This window comes from Nyctereutes procyonoides, unplaced genomic scaffold, assembly GCF_905146905.1.
Source record: "Nyctereutes procyonoides isolate TBG_1078 unplaced genomic scaffold, NYPRO_anot_genome, whole genome shotgun sequence".
NCBI classification, from domain to species: domain Eukaryota; kingdom Metazoa; phylum Chordata; class Mammalia; order Carnivora; family Canidae; genus Nyctereutes; species Nyctereutes procyonoides.
In genome coordinates, this window is record NW_026575035.1 from 26,674,480 (window position 1) to 26,693,234 (window position 18,755).

Below are 18,755 nucleotides of genomic sequence, written 5' to 3' on the forward strand. Positions count from 1 at the left end.
ACTTCTTGTATGAGGTCAACATTACTCTGATATCAAATCTAAATAAAAAATCTACAGGAAAGATTTCATCAGGGAAACCAATCTCCCTGACGAATATAGATTTAAAACCAATCTCCCTGATGAATATAGATTTAAAAATCCTCAAATGCTAGCAAATAGAATTCAACAGCATATTTAAAAGATTATGTACTATGGAGGTACCAGAGTGGCTCAGTTGATTTATGTGTCTGCCTTTGGCTCAGGTCATGATCTCAGGGTCCTGGAGTTACGTCCTGCATCAGGCTCCTTGCTCAGCAGAGAGAAAATAGCAACCATGAACATAATAGGAAAAAAAATGCTTAAGACATGAAATGGTTGCTATTTTTACAATCTATATAATATCCATGCCATTTTCTCATCATTTAATAGATTTTTCTCTATGATAAGATGTTTCTCCCAAAAATGAACTAGAAACCTATTTTAATTTTCCATTGCTGATGTGGGAAATTAACCAGAAGTAAGCAACTTAAAATGATATACTTTACATAAGCTCACAGTTCTCTAGGCCAGGATTCCTCCATAGCTTAGCTGTTCTTCTGCTCAGAATCTCCAAAGGCTGGTGTAAAGTTCTTAGCCAGGATGTGTGCTCATCTGGAGCTCAACTGAGATAGAATCCACTTCCAAACTCATTAGGTTAGCAGCAGAATTCAGTTTCTTGTAGCTCTATGACTGAGAGCCCTGGCTCTTTATTGCTTGTCAGCTGGAGATCTCAAATACTAAAACCTATCTGCAATCCCCTACCAAGTGGCCCTCTTCACAGGCTGTTCACATGTTCGTAATATGTCTGTCCGCCTCTTCAAGGCCAGCAGGGAATTCTCTCTAGAGTGTGCTAATAAGATGAACTTTTGCTAACCAAATATTCAATAGGTTAGAAGCAAGTCACAGTTCCCTCAAGGTAGGAAATTTTATAAGCATATGAATGTATAATTCATTGGCAGTCACCTGTGTATGTATTAACCAGAAAACAAATGAAAAATTCACAAACACTCAAAAATAACCCCAAAATCATTTTGCTGTTTATTAAATAATTTTAGTGTTTCATAGTTCTTTTCTCATTGACAGATGAATGGCATTCCTATGGCTCTGTTATAAATTGGTGGCTTAAAATAACACGCATTTGTTCTCTTATAGCTCTTGAGGCCAAAAGTCAGAAATGGGTTTCACTGGAATGAAGTCAAGGTGTCAACAGGGTGTACTCTTTACAGAAGCTCTAAGGAAGAGCCTATTTCTTTATCTTCCTGCCATTAGAGGCTATCCTCCTTCCTCTGCCAATGGCAATGAAATGAAACAATGGCAATGACATGAAATGAACACATAGAAAAGTAAAATTCTTTGGCTTACAAAAAGGAAATGCATGGGAAATAATTTACAACAGATTATTAGTTTTAGATTTAGGTGTTTTGTTGCTATTATCATTGTTGTGGTGGTGTTATTTTTCTCTGTTGACTATTTTCCAGTTATTCATGATTTTTTGCAACTCTACAATAAAACCCAGGAAGTTATAAATATAATTTTACATAAACATTATAGCAGCTTAGCACAAAGACGTACTCTCTTTGCTTTTATCTTTTCTCAATTAATTTAATCAATAAGAAGTTGCTATCTATCAAACTTAGTTCTAGTATCTCTGGGTACAATGATAAAAGAACAGCAAAACCCCTGATTTTTATGGGCATTATATTCTTAAATTACTTTGACTTTCCCAGTGGGTCACAAATTCAGTTTTTTCCTTGCTTTCCTTCTTTAGAGCACATTGTGAAATTCTACTGTTGCTTACTGGCATAGTCACATCGACCCTTGGGTTATGTATGCCAAGATTCATTTGCTCATTGAACAAATTTATTTTGATTTGACAATATGTCAAGTACAGTGATACCTGTGAGGGAAAGATCAATGAACAGACAAGGCTTACTCTTACAAGTTTGTATTATTTCAGGTGAGGTGTATAATAAAGAAGTAAACAGATGAATAGTATGGTATCACTTGTATAGTATAGTATGTATAATATCACTTTATGCAGTGATAAGTGACATGCAGAAAAATAAAACAAGGTGAGTGGCATAGAGAACCACGGAGTGATTGGGTTGCTATATTAGTTTTAATATTCTGGAAAAATATGCTCAGTAATGATATTTGATCAAATTGAAATGAAGCGGGTGGCTCAGCTAAGTGTTTAACAGAAAGGCATGTGGACAGAAGCAAAAGCAAATGACCAGTCCTTCAGTTAGGAGTGTGCTTGGGAAGTTGGATAAGAAGCAAGAAAACAGCACAGCTAGAACTGCATGGAGGAGGGAATTAATAGTTGAAGAATAATTTTGAGTGGTAGGTCATTATTTGCCACAAACTTGTCCCAAGTGCATGCCAACACTCCTGCTCTAGTCCTCAGAGAGCTTACTTATCTTGACATTCTGCACAGTATGATACACGTCTACTACACTGATGAAATTTTGCTAATTGTTCTAGCATTGTGTGCTCTGGGAAGCAGAGGAGGTGGGCTCAAGAAAGAAATAGCAAGGTCACGAGGGACTTTGTTGTTTATTCTCTCCTGCTTCCTATTTACTGCTGGTGGACTTACTGCCTGCTCATGTTTCCTGTGAGCATCAGAAAGGCTTCTTCACCTGGGCAGCAGCAATGCCCTCCTGTAACAGCAACTGTATCCTGTTTACAGGTTTTCCAACATTTTCATGACCAGATTCACTGGGCTCCATTCCACTGGATCCCTCTTCTAGCTTAGAGACACCAGCACTAGCCAAGCAATACCCTCTTCTCCCTAGACTTCTGAATTTCATTTTAAAAGCTTAAAATACCATCTAAGCTTTTATATTTTAATTATTCCTACCTGTGAAGCTATTTTATAATGTGATTGACATTTACAATAAGCTAACTTTAAATAAAGCTGGTTACCCTCCATAATGTGGGGCTTTCCCAGTTATTGAGGGAGTAAAATCTTAATTCTTAGAGAAAAAGAAATTCTGTCTAAAACTGTAACATGGAAATTCTGCCTGAGTTTCCAGACTGCTGGCCTGGCTTACAGATTTCAGAGGTGTCAGACCCAACACCCACATAAGCCAATTCTTTACAATCTCTCTATGTGTAAACAGATGGTAGGTAGATAGATAGAGAGATAGATAGATAGATAATAGATGGATAGACAGACACAAGAAAGAGAGCAAAGATAAAAAAGGGTTTTTTTTTTGTTTGTTCTCAACTACTTCTTATTACATTGTATGTAATACGTGATTATTTTTATGTTTTATGTATATATATATATTGAGTTTTGTGTTATATATCTCAATATATAGCTATATGTTGTTATATATTTATGCCATTGAGATACACAGATAACTCAATAAAAATATATATTATGTTGTTGCTGTTTTTCTAAGGTACCCTGACTCACATACTGTCTTTTTCCTTTTTTCTTTCAGCCTTAGATGTGTGGGATGCTGTCTCCTACCTCTGTGATAACCTTTGTGTAATCTCCTTACACTTTTTCTGTTACTTAATACTTTATATCTAGTTCTTTACATTAAATTCTTTCTGTTCAAATAACCAGTCTGGTTTCTGTCTCTTGATGGGACTCCTAATGATGCTTTCTTGTAAAGACTGTAGGTATTATTCAGAGTGATTGGAAGTTATTGGAAAGATCTTATGAAATGACAATTTCTCCTCTATCTCTAACAAGAAATCTAACACCCTTCAAAACTGTGGTGTCTATTGTCCATCCCCTTAGCATGTCCATACTTTCTCCTCCAGCCTCTTTTCAAGTCCCTTATTAAAAGTATAGTGGAAGAGCTTCTCCACACAGAAGCCCCAAGAAGCTTTACTTGAATAAAATGTCAGAATTAACTGATAGGTGTTTATTTTTGTCTTTCTTCCTCCAGCCATAGTTCTATTCTGCATCTAGATCCCTTTCTTTTTATATATAATCACAGACTATTTAATATTTATTAACGTAAATGTACTGTATCATTTTCTCTAGTGTAAATAACTGTTCCTCAACACCTCTGATTATCTTAAAATATTACATTATCATAAATTTTTAAGCTTTTTAATTATGAAATCATTAATATTGGTTTATACTTTAATATGCTTTGATACATATGCTGCATTTATTGTTTTGCTATGGTACAAAATATCATACAGAGCATAAGAAATCCAAACAAATTTCATTTTCAAAAAATTTTAGTTTCAATCAATAAAACAAATATTAAGCATACCCATTTTAGTCAGTCTCCTAAATCTGTCTGTTGTTCAAACTGTGTATAAAGTTCACTCATGCCTCAGTGGGTAAGATTATGTAATTAAAATGCAAATTTCAGTATAGGTCATTGCTCATTGAGTAGTTAAAAATAACTATAAATGTTATCATGACATTCTGCTGTATGTCAATTTGTTGGAATATATTTTGAGGCTTTACAAATTAATTCTTCCACTAGATTTCTAATTTTATTTCTTAGAAAAAATAAAAACTAACAAATCAAGAAAGTTTTCATATTTGGTGAAAGAAAATTAGTTCTCAATCCCTTGTTAGTGTAAAAGGCATGACTCTTCTGCTTTGAGGATTGTGGGCACTGTAATCTAGAAAGAATTAATCTCCTTCAAGTTCAATAGTTTCAAGTATTCCTTTTCTGTACTTCAGAATTATTTGGTATTTTACAAAATATAAATTATATCTATTTTTAATAAAAAAATATAAAATTAAAAAAAATTAAGCTAACAAATAACATCTAAATAATGTTCAATAAAATAACAAATAACATAAATAAAAATAACAAATAACAAATAACATCTAAATAATGTTCATTAAAAAGTCAAGCATATAAAATATATAAAATAAAACTTGAAAGTGGCATCTCTCCTTCAGCTCTAATGTCTTTTTTAGAGGACATTAAAGATTAACCATCTCAACAGATAATCATCCTAAAACTTGAGAAAAAAAAACCCTCACACACCCTGTGTATGAATGTTTTATTTTTGAACTTTTATTTCCACATGTATAGAACTATTTGAGATTGTTAATATTATAATCCATAGAATGATTGTAAAAATTTATATAACCATTACTTACTTGATGTCACAATTGTCTTGCCTTAATTTTTCTATTACATGTAATTATTTTCTGTTCACAACACACTTTAAAAATGATTATTATTGAGTCAAATGATATACGCAATTTATATTTTGATACACAATACAAAACCACCCTCCAAAATATAATAATTCATACTCTCACCATTAGTATAAGAATGGCTGAATTTAATTGCATTTGAGTAAATTTTTTTTAAAAAACATAAATATGTCAGTTAACTGATGGTATCTTTGCTTCGAAAAATATCTGTACTCACCAGTTCATTAAGGTATGAGATAATATAGCTAAAATGTATTTTCTTACATATTCTGTCTCCATGTATTTCACTTAAAATAATAAATCATTGAATTCATACATTTTCATTTTGATTTTCAAATACATAATTGCAACTAATTGCACTCTTACAAGAAATACGATCTTGGTGATAAATATACAAGCTCAAGGAAGATACTCTTCTGTTGTAAATGGGACTCCATTCATTTGTTCCAATCTCAAAATCAAGATTACCCAAACTCAGGAAATTTTGAGCTATTGATACCACTCTACACTTCTTGTCACAACAAGCTTAACTTCAACCAAGTTAAGACTTTCATATACATTCTGCATATAGAAAGTGTGGATTTGAATTCACTAGATTAACACCTTGGGAATCACCTGAAACTCTGCAATTTTTCCATTTTCCATCATTAGCATTAGACATTTACTCATGGATTCCAATCTTGCACTCAGATTTTGATATAAAAGCAAGACCCAAATTTATATTTTCTAGAATAAATATGCTTTAACTTCACCAATGAGGAATAGATGGAATGTAGAAGATTAGAACAGGATTCACTAAGAAAATTAGAATCAAAATATTAAAAAAATTAAAAATGGAAATTTCCTATTATCAGTAATTGCACTACTGGGTATTTACTCAAAGAATACAAAAACATTAGTTCAAAAGGATAAATGCACCCCTTAATTTATTGCAGCATTATTTACAACAGCCAAATTATGGAAGAAGCCTATATATATAAATATATATATATTAGAAATATATTATATATGATTAATATATGATTATATATTATATAAATTTTATATTAAATATTATATACATTATATATATATATATAATTCAGCCATAAGAAAGAATAAAATCTTGCCATTTGCAACTACATGAATGGAGCTAGTGAGTATAATGCTAAGCAAAATAAGCCAGTCATAGAAATACAAATAGCATGATCTCATTCATATGTGGAATTTAAGAAACAAAACAAATGAACAAAGGGAGCAGAGAAAGAGAAACAAGAAACAGATTCTTGACTATAGAGAACAAACAGATGTTTCCAGAGATGAGTAGGGCAATGGGCAAAATAGGTGATGGGGACTGATGAGTAGTAGACTTATCATGATGAGCACTGAATAGTGTATAGAATTGTTGAATTACTATACACATGAAACTAAGTTAACACTGTATGTTAACTATACAGTAATTAAAAATTTTAAAACCTAAAGAATAAAGAATCCTAAGAATCTTTAGGCCAAGAAATATAGGAAAAAAAAGACATGACAAAAATATCTAATATCTAGATATCTAATATATGGCAATTATGAATGTAGAAACCCAGTATACAATAGAACAAATAACAGAACTAAAAAAATTTAAATAATGATAGTCGGAGAATTAGATATTACTATCTTAATTCTTGGTAAAACAACTAATCAAAAAGCCAGTAAAATATAGAAGATTTGAATAGCACTGTCAAGCATTTTGGCATGCCTGATATTTGAAAACCATTTTTTATCTCAAAACAACAGAGTATATGCATATTTTTTATAAATACATTGGCATTATGTTCCAGATTAAACGATAACATAAATCTCAGTGAGATTTAAAGATTTGGAATCACATGAAATATCTTCTATGTTTAAATTAATATTAAATTAGAAATTAAAAGAGAGTATGGAAGATTCAAAAACATCTGGAGATTAAACATTCCTCAAAACAACCATGACTAAAGGAATAAATCACAAATAAAGTGACAGAATATTGTTGAGCATATGGCAAATGAAAATACAACATATCAAACTTGAGGACAGTTAGGTAAACGGTATTTGAGAAAAATCTATAGCTCTTAAAATATACATTTTAAGAATAATAATACATTTACACCAACAACTTAGATTAAAATAAAATGCATGTACTTCTAGAAGGATCTAACTAATCAAATCTTACTCAAAATGAAGTAAGTGGCCTGAATAGTCCCATACTTTCAAAAGAATGTAAACTTTAGTTGAAAACCTACACATAAATTAAAATGCAGGTCTAGATAAATGGGAGAATTTTGCCAAATATTTAAAGAATATATAATCCTAGTGCTACATAAAATTCTCCAGAAAATTCAAGAAAAATGAATATTTCCCAACTGAATGTCTAAAGCTACTATTACTCTTAAGAACACAAAATCAATATAAAAATCATTTGTATCTCTACTATATTAGCAAAGAAAAACTAGGAATTGAATTTAAGAAATATTCTCATTCTTATACCATCTGAAAATTATGGAACTTAGGGATAAATCTGATAAAATGTATACAACATCTATACACTAAACACCAAAAACTATTTCTGAGAGAAATTTAAAAAAAAAAAAAACTAAAAAATTGAAAGGTATGCCAGGTCGAAGGATCTCAAAGCTCAATATTGGTAAATGTCAACTTTCCCAAAATTTAGCTACAGATTCAAAGCAATCACAGTAAAAATCCAAATACCCCAGGGCACCTGGGTATCTCAGAGGTTGAGCATCTGCCTTTGGCTCAGGTTGTGATCACCGGGTCCTGGGATCAAGTCCTGCATCAGGCTCCCCGCAGGGAGCCTGCTTCTCCCTCTACCTGTGTCTCCACCTCTCTCTCTGTGTATCTCATAAATAAATAAATTTTTAAAAATCCAAATAGCCCTACAAATATAAGTACAGTGACAATTTGATTTTTTCTTTTTAACACAGAAATGACAAGAGCCTAGAGTAGCTAAAATAATTTCATGTAAGAGTTGCATAGCTATAGGACTTAAACTCCTGACTTTAAGACATTGAAAAACTACAGTAAGCAAGATGGTGTGATATTAGTGTCAAAATCTATAAACAGAATTGAATGTCCAGAAATTGATCCACACATATATGATCAATTTATTTTTTGATAAGAGCATGAAACAACTCGGTTGATAAATAATAATATTTTCAACAAACACTGGAACAATTCGGTATTCATTTAAAAAATAACTTTCATCTCTACCTCACTCCTAAAACAAGCATTAGCACCAAATGGATCAGACATGAGAGAATATTATAAAACAAACAAACAAAAATCTAAGAATAAACAGAGGTGAAAATTTCTGTTTTAGATTGGGCAAAGATTTCTTAAGTATAATGCAAAAGCATGATCCATTAAAATATGATAAATTGGACTTCATCATAATTAAGAACTTCTAATTTAGGGCAACATATTTGAACAGACACTTCACAAAAGAAGATATATGGATGGCAAGTAAGCACATGAGAAGGTGCCCAGCATTATTAGTCATTTGAGAAATGCAAATTAAAACCACAATGAAAGATCACAACTGGTCTATTAGAATGCCTAAATCTAAAAACTGACCATACCAGGAATTCTCTTTACACAGCTTGTGTGAATGCCAAAAGGCCAACCCCTCAGAAAAATAGTTTTGAGTTTCTCAAAAAGTTCAACATGCAGCTCAGTATTTTCCAGCTATTCTGTAACCAGGATTTTACCCAAGTAATAAGAGCATATGTCAAAACAAGGATTTGTCCATAAATATTTATAGAAGCTTTATCTGCTATACATCAAAACTTACAACACAAGTGTGCATTACCAGGTGAATGGGTGGTTATACAAATGGTGGTATAGCCAGTAATGAAATATTATTCAGTAATAAATAGAATGAAGAACTGATGTATAAGGTAACAAGGATAAAACTAAAAATAATTTTATGCTGTGTGAAAGAAACCATACAAACTGTATGATTTCATTTATATAAAATTCTGGAAAATGTAGTGGCATAAAGCAGGCTGGGGCTGGAGTAAGTGTGGGATTGAAGGGGATAAGATTTGGCAACTTCAGTGGCTATGTGCAAGCTATCACCTCTCAAGCTGGATTTTGTTTTTCCCAAATTGATATGTGCAAGGATCTAAATATCATTTTAAGTCCAGAAAAGTAATAGAGAGTAAATCCTGAGGAGAGTTCTTTGTGAACTTTTTTTTTTTTTTTTTTTTTTTTTTTTTTTTGCAGCAACTTCTACAGGTGAAGCATTGCTGCAAAGAAAGTTCATGGAAACTTGGGCTTTTACCTTTTCATCCTTAAAAATAACTGCACAAACGATCCCATTCCATATCTCAGTATTCCACTGATTTCCCATTAGTGCCTTCTCCATGATATAAAATTCTGTATACACTATATACTATATCTTATCTTTTCCTATCTTCTATCTCCTGATTCATCAATGCTTTTTTTCCAAGAAAAGAGTTTTCCAAGAACTCTTTTCCAAGATTTCTAAAATGTAGTTAATTTTTTAGTTATAATAATAACTAATTTTTGTGCCTAATTTAGTGTGTGCTCACCTATAAAGTACTTTTTAGTTGGTCCTCTTTTTTCTATGAAGCCTCTTCCACTACCTTTACACACTGATTTATAAGCTAGTTCCTTTTATGAGAATCCATATACAGGGAAATACTAATTTAGAAGAGGATTCTGTTTTAAAGCATAGAATGCCACCATATTTTATCACTAAGTATTATAAAATGGACTAAAACAATAACAGGTTCATTATTCCCAGATCATGTGACTCAATTTGGCGTCAGTATTTATAAAAGTCTTTTTTCCCATTGAAAAGAACCTGAGTTTTGAAATACAAAATAAAAACCAAGACAATTTGCCAATCTCATTAATAGAATATTTTGCTTAAAAATGACACATAGATGCACACATTTCAATAAAGCTAAAACGAGTGAAGGGAATTCTCATCATTAGATTATAGCCTAATCTAACAGGTAGATAGGACTAGTTGTTTAAATGATGCCTGGACTAGGCAGGCTGCCCTGGGAATGTGAACTGCTGCTTTCAGGGTCCCTGTGTTGCTGGGGGGAGATTCACCAGATCAAGATAAAATGCCAGGAAACTGACTGTTTTATCAAGATTCAGTTGTTTTTCTTGAATACCTGCACATTTCTTTTTTTTTTTTTTTTTTTGTGTGTGTGTGTGTGTGCTTTGCTGTATCATGTTTTGCCTTGCAGGTGCCACTTTTTTTTTTTTTAATAAATTGAAGTTTTGCAGCAACCCTGCATTGAGCCAGTCTATCAGTGCCATATGCTCATTTTGTGTATCTGTCAAGTGTTGGTAGTTCTTGCAATATTTCAATCATTTTCACTGTTGTTATATTTGTTATGGTGATCTGTGATCAGTGAGCTTTGATGTTATTATGGAAATTGTTTTGGGGCACCACAGAGTGTCCCTCTATAACACAGAGAACTTAATCAGTAAGTGTTATATGTGTTCTGAATGCTCAGTTGATCAGGGCTATTTCTCCACCTCTCTCCCTCTTCTCCAGACTTTCTACACCCTGAAACACAACAATCTTGAAATTAGGTCAATTAATAACCTTATAATGGCCTCTAAGAGTTCAAGTGAAAGTAAGAGTCACACATCTCTCACTTTAAATCAAAAGTCAGAAATGAGTAGCTTCATGAGGAAGGCATTTCAAAAGCTGAGATAGGCTGAAAACTAGGCCTCTTAGGCCAAATAGCCAACTTGTGAACACAAAGGAACAGGCTTTTTTTTTTTTTTAATACTTTTTTGTCTTCATTTATTTATGATAATCACACACACACAGAGAGAGAGGCAGAGACACAGGCAGAGGGAGAAGCAGGTTCCATGCACCAGGAGCCCATTTGTGGGATTCGATCCCGGGTCTCCAGGATCGGGCCCTGGGCCAAAGGCAGGCGCCAAACCACTGTGCCACCCAGGGATCCCAAGGAACAGTTTTTGGAGGAAGATAAAAGTGCTACTCCAGTGAACACACAAATGATAAGAAAGTGTAACAGCCTTATTACTGATATGGAGAAAGTTCTAACAGCCTGAAGAGAGGATCAAACCAGCCACAACACTCCCTTAAGCCAAATCTTTATCCAGAGGAGGTCTCTAACTCTCTTCAATTTGATGACATGAGAGAAGTAAACAAACTGCAGGGGAAAAAGTCTGAAGGTAGCAGATGCTGGTTCATGTGGTATAAGGAAAGAAGACATCTCCATAATATATAAATGCAAGATGAAGTAGGAAGCACTGATGTAGAAGCTGCAGCAAGTTATTCAAAAGACCTAGTTAGGGTTATTAATGAAGATGCCTACACAAAGCAACAGATTCTTAGTGTGGATGAAACAGCCTTTTATTAGAAGAAAATGCCATCTAGGACTTTCATAGCTAAGGAGGAGAAGTCAATGCCTTGCTTCGAAGTGTCAAAGGACTGGCTGACTCTCCTGTTAAGGAACAATGTAGCTGGTGACTTTAAGCTGAAACCAATGCTCATTTACCATTCTGAAAATCCTAGGGCCCTTCATAATTATGCTAAATCTATTCTACCTGTGTTCTATCAGTGGAACAACAAAAGCTGGACAACAGCATATCTGTTTATAATGTGGTTTACTATTTTATACCTACAGTTGAAGCCTACTTTTCAGGAAAAAAATATTCCTCTCAAAGTATTGACATCTAGTCACCCAAGAGCTCTGATGGAGATGTACAATGGAGTCAATGTTGTTAGTATGCCTGCTAACACAGCATCCATTCTGTGGCCCTTGGGTCAAGGGATAATTTTGACTTTCAAGTCTCATCATTTAAGAAACACATTTCATAAGGCTATGGCTGCCATAGAGTGATTCCTCTGATGAATCTGGGCAAAGTAATTGAAAACCTCCTCCAAAGGACTGACCACTCCAGATGCCATTAGGAACATTTGTGATTCATGGAAAGAGGTAAAATATCAACATAGAGTTCGGAAGAAGTTGATTCCAACCCTCATGGATGGCTTTGAGAGATTCCAAATTTCAGTGGAAGGAAAAACTACAGATGGAATGGAAATAGCAAGAGAATTACAATTAGAAGTGAGCCTGCAGGTATGACCGAATTGCTGCAATCGCATAATCAAACTTGAACAGAAAAGGAATCGCTTCTTATGGATGAGCAAAGAAAGTGTTTTTTTTTTTTTTTTTTTTTTATATGGACTCTACTCCTGGTGAAGATGCTATGGAAATTGTTGAAACAAGAAAGGATTTAGAATATTACTTAAACTTAGTTGATAAAGCAGCAGGAAGGTTTTGAGAGGATTGAATCCAAGTTTGAAAGAAATTCTATTGTGGGTGAAATGCTATTGAATTTCACTCACATAAACATCACATGTAACAAAGAAGCCATACATGAAAGGAAGAGTCAGTTCATTGATCGAAGTTCACCCTTGTCTTATTTTGAGCACTTACCACAGTCACCCCAACCTTTAGCAAACATTCTTTCCCTGATAAGTCAGCAACCATAACGCTAAGGCAAGATCCACCACCAGAAAAAAAATGATGAAAATGCAGATGATAGTTCACATTTTTAGCAACAAATTTTTTAAATCTTTTTTTTAAATTTATTTATGATAGTCACACACACACACACACAGAGAGAGAGAGAGAGAGAGAGAGAGAGAGGCAGAGACATAGGCAGAGGGAGAAGCAGGCTCCATGCACCAGGAGCCCGACGTGGGATTCGATCCCGGGTCTCCAGGATCGCGCCCTGGGCCAAAGGCAGGCGCTAAACCGCTGCGCCACCCAGAGATCCCCAGCAACAAATTTTTTAAAAAAAATTATGGTATGTACTTTTTTTAGACATGCAGTACCGTGTAAATAACTTTTATATGCTCTGAGAAACAAAAAATTCATTTGAATCAGTATATTGTGATAGTTATTTTATAGTGGTGGTCTGGAACTGAACCTGAAATATTTCAGGGTGTGCCTGTAAATGCTCCCTGGGTTCAGTAAGCCTTTGGTGAATTTTCAAAGTTGAGAAAAGTTTACTGGGACGATTTCTGCAGGTTTTTACAGAAAACCAAAGTTTTGTAGGTTCTTACTCCCGTATCTTCTTTGATGCTACTCCAAAAATGGATTTTTAAAGTGTTCTGAATTTTTTAGCTCTCCTAACACAATTAGAGATAACTAGTCACTTTTCTCTCTGTTGTCACCGGCATTCTATATATTCAATACATCTATCTATAATAATGTATCCAAATTATTGTAACTAGACAAAATGAATGTTTCTATAAGATAAACTGAAGTACTATTTTATTTATTTCAGATTAATATAATTTTTATGTGTTTAAACTATTGTAATTTAATAATTCTATTTTGCATAGTGCCTGATATAAAGGAAGTTCATTATATTAATATTTTCATGATGAATTAATCTTCCCTAACCTTTCGCATTGGTAAGCACTGAAGATATTCATTGTAAAATGTTATTTTCATGAAAATAATGAGGTATGCTTCACAATGGAGGAATTTTAGTTAATAATAAAAAATGAAAAACAATAAATTATTACATAATGGAGTTATGTATGTACAGCAGTGTGATATAGGTCTGCTTGCCTAAATGATCTCTAATTCATTGAGTAAATTATCACAGCATAATTTAACACCTAGCTGAGTACCACTGCTTAACAGATACTGAGCAGCAAGACCACTGTCCCCCCTTTCCATGATTTTCAGGAAACATATCAATTGAAACTGAATTTCACTGCATTTTTTTAAATAAATAAATCTGGTCAAAATTATGACAGAGAAGACAGATGGTTATGTTCTAGATGCACAGAGGAAAGGAGAAAGTTACTCCTAACAAAAAGTGAATTAAGAGATATACAATTATAATTTCAAGTCTAGACAATAATTAAGACTAAAGCAAATCCCAATGGCCTTGGTTTAATATAATTTTTAATTTATTTGATTCCCAGATGTTTTATTTATTTACTTATGTAAAGATTTTACTTACTTATTCATGAGAGACACATCAAGAGAGACAGAGATATGGACAGAAGGAGAAGAAGGCTTCCTGTGGGGAGCCTGATGCAGGACTCAATCCCTGGACCCCGTGATCATGACCTGAGCCATAGGCAGACACTTAACTACTGAGCCACCCAGGTGCCCCCAATTCCCAGATGTTTTAATAATAAATGGTTTAGAGTTTATTGAAGTATAATGACATAAATAAATGGCACATATTTAAATGGTAAAGTTTAATAAATTTTGCCATATCTATGCACCCATAAAACCATCACTATAATCAACATAATGAGCATATCCATCACCAAAAGATTCCCTCATGCTCCTTTATACTCCCTTTCTATTACCACCTTCCCTTCCCTTCCAGACAACTGCTGATATGCTTTCTGATTTTGTACCTTTGTTTTCAATCCCTAGAATATTATATAAATAGAACCATACAGAATATACTCTATTTTTGGAGGGGACAGTGCATAGTTACTTTCACTCAGCACAATCATTTTGAGATTCATCTCTGCTGTAGCACATATCAAGAGTGTGTTCCTTTTAACTGCTAAGTAACATTCCATTGTATTGATATGATACTGTATGTCCATTCACCTGTTGGAATTTGAGTTGTTTCCTGTTATTAACTGGGCTATTAACATACAAAGCTGCTATGGACATTCATGAACAAGTCATTGTAGGAACACATGTTTTTACTTCCTAGGAGTGGACTGGCTGGATCACTTGGTAGGTGTAGATCTGATCTTTTAGTAACTCCCAGCCTCTTTGAAGTGTTTGTGCCATTTTGCATTTCCGCTAATAGTGTATAACAACTCCAGGTTCTCCGTGCAAATTCTTAGCTGTTCTAGTGTATATGTAGTGATTTCACCATGTTTTAAATTTGCATGTTCTTTATGGCTTACAGGATTGAGGGTTTTTTTTTTTTTTCATGCTAAATCTGAAGGAGAGATGAGATTATATCTGTTTTTGGATTCTTATTCATTAAGGTGGCTCACATTTTATTAAGTAGGGAATGTACCTTGGCCTCCTAATGCATTGCTATCACATTATGCAAGTGAGTTTTCCAATGGTGTGTATATATGAATATTGGACTATAAATGAATCCCATTTCCCGGAAGTCTTCATTTCCATGATGGAAAGTAAATAAAAAAATTGTTAACTCTGCTTTCAGTTTTTATTTTTTTTATTTTTTATTTATTTTTTTAAAGGTTTTTTATTTATTTACGATAGTCACAGAGAGAGAGAGAGAGAGAGGCAGAGACACAGGCAGAGGGAGAAGCAGGCCCCATGCACCGGGAGCCCGATGTGGGATTCGATCCGGGGTCTCCAGGATCGCGCCCTGGGCCAAAGGCAGGCGCCAAACCGCTGCGCCACCCAGGGATCCCGATGCTTTCAGTTTTTAAAATGTCAAGAATTCATTAGGATTTTTTAAAAAAGTGAAATGCTAAGAGATTTGAAATAAAATTTCAGTATAATAATATTATAAGGCTATCAAATAAAAAGCTATGAATACTAACGTTTATCTACATTTTTAACATATGTGTGGCTTGGCATATGGAATAGTTTTTATTATTTATTTTATATGTAAGTTTTTTCAGATTCTTACTTACTTTACTATTATTCAAAACATAGGTAAATGCAGAGGTGGCAAAGAATGCCACCAGTCATTGCAGGGAAAATGTAGGGAGCATTGAATATAGTTGTCATTGTAAATAAAGAATAGTCATAGGTTATTAGGATTATGAAATATTTATAGTAATATAAACTATGCTAATTATTAATACTTCATATGTCGAGGTTAGAAAGGGCAAAGAAGGATAATAACATAGATATTAGGGTCAATCTTAAAGAAACATTCATCAATTATATTTTTGGCAAAAATTCCCCAAATGAATAGATCTAAATTTCATGTATCTGACTATAAAATGACTATGTTTACTGATGGGCATTACAACCTTCTATGATGGCTGATGTTCCTTTCTATCTGAATTTCTCATTAATGAATTTTTCCTCCACTATAGCCCTATAAAATTGTTAAAGTACTTTCTAAGTAAAGTCCTACTGGCATCAGAAGTATCTGGGATGGAATGGGAGCCACAGAAGAGTTTCCCAGGTATCATTGCAGAGCTAGTGAATCAGTAGCTCTGGGCTAGAGCTCTGGTCTCGGCACCACAAACAAGAGCCTCAGATGTAACCACAGTGGAATGTAGTGAGACACATGACATACAGCTCTCCAACTTCTGCATCTACCTAAAACATCAACATGGCTCAGAAACAAGATATGCCGATAGCTGTAAAGACATAGTTCAGAGCACTGTAGACACACTGAACTTTCCAGAGCTATTTTCATTAGTATTTCAGTCACATGTAACTTTGTGGGCTAGTCTGGACTAGTGGCACCAATAATAATATAATTTATACAATACCATAAATTCTGTATTCTAAAGAACAAATTTAAAATTTTAACATATTAATGATAATAATGGCATATACTGAGAATTTTACATTTTTTATTTAATCTCTAAAAATAAACATGTAAAGTAGCTGCACTTTTAAAATATTACCAATGAAGGAACTGAGGTTTAGATAAGAAAAGCAACTTAGGGATGCCTGGGTGGCTCAGTGGTTGAGCGCCTGCCTTCAGCCCAGGGCGTGATCCTGGAGTCCTAGGATTGAATCCCACATCGGGCTCCCTGCATGGAGCCTGCTTCTGTCTCTGCCTATGTCTCTGTTTCTCTCTCTCTCTCTGTGTCTCATGAATAAATAAATAAAGTCTTAAAAACAAAACAAAAAAAAAGCTTTTCTCCCTCTGCCTATCTCTCTGCCTCTCTCTCTGTTTCTAATGAATAAATAAATAAAATCTTAAAAAAAAAAAAAGCAACTTAGTTTTCCTAAGTTGGTTCTTTAAAATTTTTACCATTGAAATTAACTTGTGATTGACCTCCTATTTATAAGTGGATAGATGTTTGGATGTTGATCAATAGTTACACATTGAGGTTGATGTCAAGGTTAAGAAATGCATGGCTGGCCTTTGCTTCTCTACCATCACACAAACCTGACACACAACTGATTGCATCAGTCCAAAATGGAACCTACACTTACTTTCTTCATTCAAATGAATGTTTTCATAATGTTTATGAAGGCAATGCAAGAGTTAACTGCAGCTTTATAAAATTATAAATAGAATTATTTATTTTATATAATCAATTATTTTATTCTATAATCAATTATTAATCTAATAAATAAATTCTTGGCTGGATTAGTTAGACATTTTCATTCTATGCATTCATTTAGACTCATGTTAAATATTGTCTTCTAATTTTGAAAATTCCTTCTAACTTTTAGATCAATTAAACATAGATATTCCAAACAAAAATAGTGATCTGAAGGGGCATATGGACCCCCAATGTGTATAGCAGCAATGTCCATGTCCATCAATGGATAAAGTAGAAGACTACTACTCAGCCATTAAAAGGAATGAAATCTTGCCACTTGCAACAATGTGGATGGAACTAGAGGGTATTATGTTAAGTCAGAGAAAAGACAGGTACCATATGATTTCACTCAAATGTGGATTTAAGGAACAGAACAGATATAAACATAGGGAAGGGATGGAAAAATAAAATAGGATAAAAACAGAAAGGGAGGCAAACCATGAAAGACTTTTGACTATAGGGAACAAATTGAGGGTTGTTGGAAGGGAAGTGGGTCAGGGAATGGAGTAACTGGGTGATGGGCATTCAGGTGGGCACCTGATACAATGAGCACTAGGGATTATATGGTACTGATGAATCACTAAATCCTATCCCTGAATCAAATAATATATTATATATTAAACAACTTGAGTTTAAATAAAAAAAATAGATCTACTAAGATACAAGCTATTTTATGTAAATAGCTCTCCTAGTTCTCCAATATTATAATCAAATAAAAATAAATATATATATTTTGTCAAATACATACAACAAAACTAGGTTTTGATTATTTACTTAGATAAAATAATTTTTAAATTGCTTTTAATATGATGAGAGAAACAGATATATTACATAATATGAAAGAAATCTAATAAATTATGTATTTTCCTGGAGAGCAAATGAGAGTGCCAATTATTTCCACATAAAAATTAAATGAATCAGGATTATCTTCTGTAATAGATAAAATGAAAGAAATATATAGTTTGTCTTTCCAAGTATTTTTCCTCTTACCTGCTGGTTTACAGGAAAGTTTCGGTTGATTTTTTTAATCTGCAACAATAAATAAATAATAAAAATGAGAACAATAAACATAAAGTTACACAAGAGCCCTCAAACTTATGAGAATCTATTTTTAGTACATTGATATATACTAACATTCTAAATTGTCATATTAAAATCATTGCCTATCAAACACCAATTACAACTTTTTAAAAGATTTTGGCTACCAAAATGATAAGGAAACATTTTGAAAAAGATTTTCATCTAATACTTTTCTCATTTATGAGATATTAAAAGCCTGTGTTTCCATATAATGTTAAACGAGAATCTACAGAGAATATA

At 33.3% G+C, this 18,755-nt stretch overlaps 1 protein-coding gene across 1 annotated transcript in view; it reads right to left on the reverse strand.

The window, feature by feature from the left end:
- Positions 1-18,755, reverse strand: part of SNTG1 (syntrophin gamma 1) — a 732,034-nt gene that overhangs the window by 124,412 nt on the left and 588,867 nt on the right. The window contains exon 12 of the mRNA XM_055318336.1: positions 18,426-18,464. Coding sequence (XP_055174311.1) covers positions 18,426-18,464 — 39 coding nt within the window. The remainder of the gene's footprint in view (positions 1-18,425; positions 18,465-18,755) is intronic.